The following is an 8,017-nucleotide window of genomic DNA, read 5'->3' as shown; positions in this document are numbered from 1 at the left end:
CTGGGCGGGGCTAGGCTGTGGGAAGTGTATGGCCATTGGCTGCGTGTGTGATTGTCGCCACTGCTTCCGGTACACAGTGATACGCACAGCAGACATGGCGGAGCGGTGCGCAGTGGCGGAGCGTGCGCGGTACTGGGGAGCGGGGCTGTAGGGAAGATATCACGGGTACGTTATCAGTGTGTGCGCTGTCCGTGCTGCTCTTTCCGCGGAGCTGCAGGCAGTAGTGTTTCTGCTCTTCTTCCAGCACCCATAACTTTTCTTTTTCTCCTACTTGGCTGTGTGAGGGCTTGTTGTTTACTGGACGAGTTGTGGAATTAATTGCTAGTGCAGTGTCAGTGTGGGAGTTTGTTTTTATTATTTATAACTTATTATAGTATTTAAATGTGACGTGTCCGGGTTATTGTCCAGGTCAGCCCGACTGCAGTAAAGCTAAACCGCTGTATGTTTATTATTTCTGTGGTTTAGTGAGTTAGATACTTCGTAAATAAAACACAATAAATGGAGGCGTCACCGGGAGCTGCCAGCCCGTCACCAGACCTGTCACCTACCTGCACGGTCCGTGGTGGTCTGTGTGTAAGAGGCATTTATGTCATGGCTGCCGTGGGACTGCAGGGAGAAAATGATGTTCTGTTCCCCCTGCAGCTGGCAATTAGTGTGCACGGGGCGTGATAACATTGGTGACTCTCTGCTAGCCGGCGGCTGCTGGGAGAATATAATCCCATTTTCCCCTCTAGCAGCTCTACCAGTAACACTACCAGACATAATTTTAAAGGAGTTATTCAGGACTTTATTTTTGTTACTATTGGGCTCAGCATTTATAGGAATGTAGTTGCTAACTACCTGCTCTACCCTGTGACAATCTGATCTGGGTCACGGACCTCTTCTGCCAGCGATTCTTCTGTTTGTGTCGTCACCTTGACAGAGCAGCTTCTTCTCTTCCTCTCTGCTCTGTTAATGGGCCATCACTGCCAGTGTCATGCTGGTTGATGGCTGGCTCGCCACTGTTTTTGACTGTGTGGAGCTGGCTGTTAATCCGCATGATTTTGGCAGTGACACCTCATCGACAGAGCGGACCAGAAGAGAAAGAACAGATGTATTGATGTGAAGTCAAAGGAAGCAGGAGAGGTGGTTGCTGGGCAGAACAGTCATGTAGTTATCAGCTATGTGCCAGTAAGTTCTTTGCTCCATAGGAAAAATACCATAAGGCCTTGGATAACCCTTTTGAACGCTATTACCTGCAAATATCTGCCGGTAAACAGCAGTATCCCTTTAAATGCAGCTGTCAGATCTACATAACTGTAATTAAGTAGAGATCGGAGCTAGCTCTGATCACCACTGTTAGATGTTATTGCTGGTTTACACTTTGCACAGAGAATTAACAGTTTAAGTGGCCATCTGTTATTCACCTCCAGCTATTCTACATGTTCAAAGTGCTTTCCTATACATTACAGTAGCCATACCATATTATTCATCTGTTCTACTTGTAAAGAATGGGTTTTCTCATTTTGTAAAAAATGTTCCTACTTCACTTTCTAGGTTCAACAGTCCTTCCAAGATGGCAGGTCGTCGGAAACGTGCAGCTCCAGTCAAACTGGATGATGGAGCAAAGAAGCTGCTGAATTGGAACATGCATGAAGATAGAAGGAATGATGTAACGCTGGATGAGGATGGTGCAGCGGCTGAGCCGAGTACATCACTTTCCATAATAAATGACATTTCTGAAAGGTTCTCATCCTTAGATGAGTCTGAAGGTCCAAGTTCAAAGCCACAAACAGAAGACAGTAATGATTTCATAGACACCTTGGATCCATTATCTGTAGATCTTAGTTTATTAGTCTTGCCCTTTCCTGGTTATGATGGTTGGAGAGCTTTGCTTGGTGAATTTTATCTTCATGTTTCATCTGGGAATAATTTTAGTTCAGACTTTCATGAGTGCAGTCTTACATTGACTAGTACCTCTTCCTCCGGACATGCCCAGCTTTTGCTTTGTGTGGAAGAATCGATTGTAGATGTTGACGGGTCTATACAAGAATCCGGCAATATAAGATCAGAAGAGGTTTTTGTGGAAACTTCACTTGGCGGCCAAATGCTGGAAGACATAATGTGGTTGCAGAAGAAGAAGCTTATTGCACTTTATCATAGGACAACCCATAATAATGAGCTTAAGGTAATTCATTATGAGGTTGGCTCTAATTGTTTCAATCTCTGATCAGTGACGTTCTGGTTTCTTCAGAAATGCAATACACCTTCTGCTTTCTCATTGTTTTTCTGTGGATGGTTTCTGAATGGGCAGAATAGAGCGAAGGTGCATTTACACTGGCTGATTATCATGAACAAGTGTTCCTATAAATGCTTGTTTTCACTGATCAGCATTTTGATTGTTCGTCTGGTGAAATGATTTATAATCGTGCTTTAAAAATCATCTTTTTCCACAGCATATCTTTTGTAAACAGGATGTGTGCTTCCGAGGACAATGGCAGCCGACGTGATGAGAACGATAGATTACTGCCCTTTCTGTTCTTACTTGAAGAATGGTCTGCCTTCTAAACAGTATATTAAACAATACTCGAGGACCAAGTAGCCAATTGGCAATCATTTTATGGATGTCATCGGCCAGTGTAAACAAGCCCTTAGCCAAAGGTGTCTAGCAACAGCTTATCTCACTGAGAGAAAATGGTTGGTTATATGGGATTGCTTTACTCCTGCCATCTACGCTGTGTGCAGAATTATTAGGCAAGTTGTATTTTAGGGGATTATTTTTATTATTGATCAACAACTACGGTATGTTCTCAATCAACCCAAAAGACTCATAAATATCAAAGCTTAATATTCTTGGAAGTTGGAATGTGTTTTTTTTTTTTTGTTAGATTTGGCTTTCTTATGAGGATATCTGTTTGTGCAGGTAACTATTACTGTGCAGAATTATTAGGCAACTTAATAAAAACCAAATATTCCCATCTCACTTGTTTATTTTCACCAGGTAAACCAATATAACTGCACAAAATTTAGAAATAAACATTTCTGACGTGCAAAAACCAAACCCCAAAAAATTAGTGACCAATATAGCCACCTTTCTTTATGATGACACTCAGCAGCCTTCCATCCATAGATTGTCAGTTGCTTGATCTGTTTAAGATCAACATTGCGTGCAACAGCCAGCATAGCCTCCCAGACACTGTTCCGAGAGGTGGACTGTCTTCCCTCTCTGTAGATCTCACATTTTATGAGGGACCACAGGTTCTCTATGGGGTTCAGATCAGGTGAACAAGGGGGCCATGTCATTATTTTTTCTTCTTTGAGAGCTTTACTGACCAGCCAAGCTGTGGAGTAGTTGGAGGCATGTGATGGAGCATTGTCCTGCATGAAAATCATGTTTTTCTTGAACGATACCCACTTCTTCCTGTACCACTGCTTGAAGAAGTTGTCTTCCAAAAACTGGCAGTAGGTCTGGGAGTTGAGCTTCACTCCCATCCTCAACCCGAAAAGGTCCCACAAGTTCATCTTTGATGATACCAGCCCATACCAGTACCCTACCTCAACCTTAGGCTGGGTTCACATTGCGTTAATGGCAATGCGCTGACGGCATCCGTTACACAGCGGCACTAACGCTATGTAAGGGATGCGTTAGCGCACCCATTAGCTGCCATTATGTAGCGCATCGCTAACGCATGTCGTAATCGGCATGCGTTAGCGATGTGCCATCATTCTGTGAGGGACCCTCAGACGCGGTCTGCAGCGTTTTCAGGTCCGTCACTGCTAGCACAGATGAAGCATCTGTGCTAGCGCGATCGCATAACGCGATCTTTAAAAGACACTTGCGTTGCGCAGTCCGTTTAACGCATGCGTTGAACGGACTGCACTAACGCAATGTGAACCTAGCCTTATTAGTCAGAGTGGAGCTCTCTGCCCTTTACTGATCCATCCATCTGGCCCATCAAGAGTCACTCTCATTTCATCAGTCCATAAATCCTTTGAAAAGTCAGTCTTAAGATATTTCTTGGCCCAGTCTTGACGTTTTATCTGATGTTTCTTGTTCAAAGGTGGTCGTTTTTCAGCCTTCCTTACCTTGGCCATGTCCCTGAGTATTGCACACCTTGTGCTTTTTGTTATTCCAGTAACGTTGCAGCTCTGAAATATGGCAAAACTGGTGGCAAATGGCATCTTGGCAGCTTGACGCTTGATTTTCCTCAATTCATGGGCAGTTATTTTGCGCCTTTTTTGCTTAACACGCTTCTTGCGACCCTGTTGGCTATTTGCCATGAAACGCTTAATTTTTCGGTGATCACGCTTCAAAAGTTTGACAATTTCAAGACTTCTGCATCCCTCTGCAAGACCTCTCACAATTTTGGACTTTTCAGAGCCCGTCAAATCTCTCTTCTGACCCATTTTGCCAAAGGAAAGGAAGTTGCCTAATAATTAAGCACACCTTATATAGGGTTTTGATGTCAGTAGACAATGCCCCTCCTCATTACAGAGATGCACATCACCTGTTTTACTTATTTGGTAGTTGGCTCTCAAGCCTGAACAGCTTGGAGTAGGACAACATGTATAAAAAGTATCATGTGATCAAAATACATCTTGCCTAATAATTCTGCACACACCATACACGTTAGCTGCTTGATCGGTCTAACCAAAAAATGCAAATTCGGTTCCCATTTATTTTTATAGTCAGGTGTACTTAGTGACCCACAAATTAACGAGAGATAAGTTTTTAGAACTGCTCCTTCACTTGACCATTTGTAAACTAAAGTAATCCTTGTTTACAGCTCCACATCACTGTATAAGTGCGGCATATATCTTCAGTTCTTGACATTATTTCTGAAAAGTGTAATCTCATATAACCATCATCAATCCACACCATAAATAACGTTTATCATTGCTGGAGGCTCAGATGATCACTAGAACTTGGTCCCCTAGCAATGATAGATATCGCCTATCTCTGTAGAGGTTATACATTTTATTCTGTAGTATGATTATCCCCGTTTGCTTTTATTGCAGTTCTTGTGAGGGTTTAAGCCAATGTAGCTCCCAATAAGACAATACAACGGTCCATGTTCCTGGTGGGCTGACCACTCCTTACACATCCATGCATACATCAAGTAGAACATTGGCACAGCACACCATTCTGCTGAAGTGGCTTTAGTATGATCTAAAAGATCACCCATTACCAGTGCATATGTTATAGTGTTTCGGATCTATTTTGTAACCTTCAACAGCTGTGATCCCTTAGGGAGCCAGTACAGTGTGTGACCCAGAAGACAAAAAGGAGGGTCTTCCTTGGGTTTACTTGTGTGATTATTGCGGTGGAGTGGATCTGAATAAAATCAGATGAAGTACACTTGTGTGCTGTTCCATTGTTCTGCTTCGTGCACTCCCTTAGTGTTTGTGCTGAAGGTGAAATAGATTAATCATATGGGATATTACAAAGTAGTGAACATATATTCCCTTAAAACTTTAGTTTATTAATAACCCCTTTGCGACATGCGCTGGACTAGTCCGGCACATGTCGCTTCTCTCCCTTTGATGTGGGTACCGGGGCTGAGTCCAAATCTTTCCCGGTACATGTCAGCTGTTTTGAACAGCTGACATGTGCCCGGAATAGCCGCCGGTGGAATTGCGATCCACCTGCTGCTATTAACCCGTTAACTGACGCTGTCAAACTGACAGTGGCATTTAACTTGCGCTTCCAGCCATCGAGCTGGAAATCCGCCCATCGGTGACCCCCTCACGTGATCGTGGGTCACTCATGGGTTGGCATGACAACCAGAGGTCTGCTGGAGACCTCTATGGTTGTCACTGCCGGCTTGCTGAGAGCAAGTGAGTAATTCTGCCACATACAGGTGATCTGATCATCGCCTGTATGTAGCAGAGCCGATTGGGTTATGACTGGTTCTAGTCTCCCATGGAGACCATTGATGTATGCCAAAAGTAAAAAAAAATGTTTAAATAACTCCCCTTTCGCCCCATTCAAAATAAAACAATTATAAAAACCTCAAACTTACGTATATGTGGTATCGCCGCTTTCAGAATCGCCCGATCTATTAATAAAAAATAAAAAAAAATGTACCTGATCACTAAACGGCTAGTGAGAAAAAAAAGTAAAAACTCCAGAATTACATTTTTTTTGGCCGCCACGATATGGCAATAGTGCAATAAAGGACGATCAATAGATCGTATCTGCACCAACATGGTATCAATAAAAACGTCAGCTCGACACGCAAAAAAATAAGCCCTCACCCAACCCGAGATCATAAAAAATGAAGACGCTAAGGGTATTGAAAAATGGCACTTTGGACTTGAAACTTTGGATTTTTTTTCACCACTTAAATAAATAATAACCTAGACATGTTTGTTGTCTATGAACTTGTAATGATCTGGAGAATCATAATGGCAGGTCAGTTTTCGCATTTGGTTAACATGGTAAAAAAAAAATCCCCAAAAATGTTGTGGAATTGCTTTTTTTTTTTGCAATTTCACCGCACTTGGAATATTTTTTTCCTGTTTTTGAGTACATGATATGGTAAAACCAATGGTGTCGTTCAAGAGTACAACTTGACCCTCAAAAAATAAGCCCTCACTTGGCCATATTGACGGAAAAGTAGAAATGTTATGGCTCTGGGAAGAAGGAGAGTGAAAAACAGAAACGCAAAAATGAAAATGGGCTCTGGCGCGAAGGGGTTAATATCGGTAAAATACCCTGTGTGAGAAAATACAAAAAAAAATATCTCTTTGAGGCTGCACATAGCCAGAACAGGGGATCTGTCTGTACCCTATTCTAATCCTATTAATGCTCGTACCAGCGGTGGTTGGCACCCTAACATTCGAGATGGTGCCCCCGCTTGACAGCGGCTCTCCCTGATGTCCCTGGTAAGGTTCTGTTCTAGATACAGTAATAGATAGGAAAGGTGTACAGACACTAGATAATTCTGTATCTATAATAATTATTTAAGGTTTGTTGTGCACGTTACACTGTTGTGATATATCATTTTTCCCTTACTAATAGATATAGGAAAAATAAGGGAGGAAAAACTGAACCCGCATCTTAGCCGTATAGTATATATTGCTATAGGCACATTACCATGGGTCTATATATCAAATCCATGTGTTTCTCAAAGACCATAGGTGCATCTAAACAATAGCAATATTGTCATAGATGCAGATAGAGCAGAGATATACTCAGTAGGAGTTGTAATAATATATCATGATAGTGTTCCAGTGGAAAGTCACTGATCGAATATATGTAGCTGCCTCAGTGTGTTTCCCCATTTTCTCTGGTTCATCAGGAGGCATGCAGATAGTTGATAAAAAGGATGCCATTGAGTAAAGGTGATCTTCACAAGGAATCAGCTGTGATGAGCTCTCATTCCCTCTTCCCGGCTCCCCCGTAGGATTTCTTCACACATTTATTTTTTTTACTTTTTTGGATCCTTTTCATAATCCATATTAAAGAATATTTAAAGCGTTTTTTATGTGAATTTTTATTCTGGTTTGGTTTTTATCCTAAGTCATGTCTCATTAGTGTCGATAGTGACTTTTAGAATTGATACTTACAATAGGTGGCATTTCACAGAGGAGCATTGCAAGGATTAAAAGCCTCCTCACATTGAAATGCCAGGCTTGGCATGGCGCTCTCCACAAGGAGAAATGTTACCCCTTAGATCCCAAAGTTGAGCTTTAAAATTCACATCAAGAATCTGTGAGAACATGCCATAAAGGTTCTCAACGCTTCTAAATGATTGGCACGCTTTCTGCAGACTGGCAGCATCGGCGTAGAGCAAGGCCACTTATATTGGCAGGAGCCAAGGATCCATCCAGCTACAGAGCAGTACTCGTGCTTCCAAGCACGTGCCCCTTGCCTAGTAAAGTCATCCCCTGATATACGGTTAGTAGCATACAAAATGAGCAGCAAACTCTAAAATGTAAAATCCCTCCATTCTTGAGAAGCGATTTTTAATAATGTGTAAATTGCCAAGTGGATGCTTAAATGCACCTTGCAGTTTTATCCATTTATGATGAT

At 42.2% G+C, this 8,017-nt stretch overlaps 1 protein-coding gene across 1 annotated transcript in view; it reads left to right on the top strand.

The window, feature by feature from the left end:
* The first annotated feature begins 29 nt into the window (after nucleotides 1–29).
* The window catches only part of SHPRH (SNF2 histone linker PHD RING helicase), a 181,584-nt gene continuing 173,596 nt past the window's right edge, over nucleotides 30–8,017 (top strand). Inside the window, exons 1-2 of the mRNA XM_077283067.1 lie at nucleotides 30–165; nucleotides 1,537–2,167. Of these exons, the coding sequence (XP_077139182.1) occupies nucleotides 1,556–2,167 (612 nt within the window). The 5' untranslated portion in view covers nucleotides 30–165; nucleotides 1,537–1,555. The remainder of the gene's footprint in view (nucleotides 166–1,536; nucleotides 2,168–8,017) is intronic.

The sequence above is a fragment of the Ranitomeya variabilis genome, chromosome 2, assembly GCF_051348905.1.
Source record: "Ranitomeya variabilis isolate aRanVar5 chromosome 2, aRanVar5.hap1, whole genome shotgun sequence".
NCBI classification, from domain to species: domain Eukaryota; kingdom Metazoa; phylum Chordata; class Amphibia; order Anura; family Dendrobatidae; genus Ranitomeya; species Ranitomeya variabilis.
Note: the sequence above shows the minus strand (reverse complement) of the source record. Positions and strands in the feature narration are given on the sequence as shown.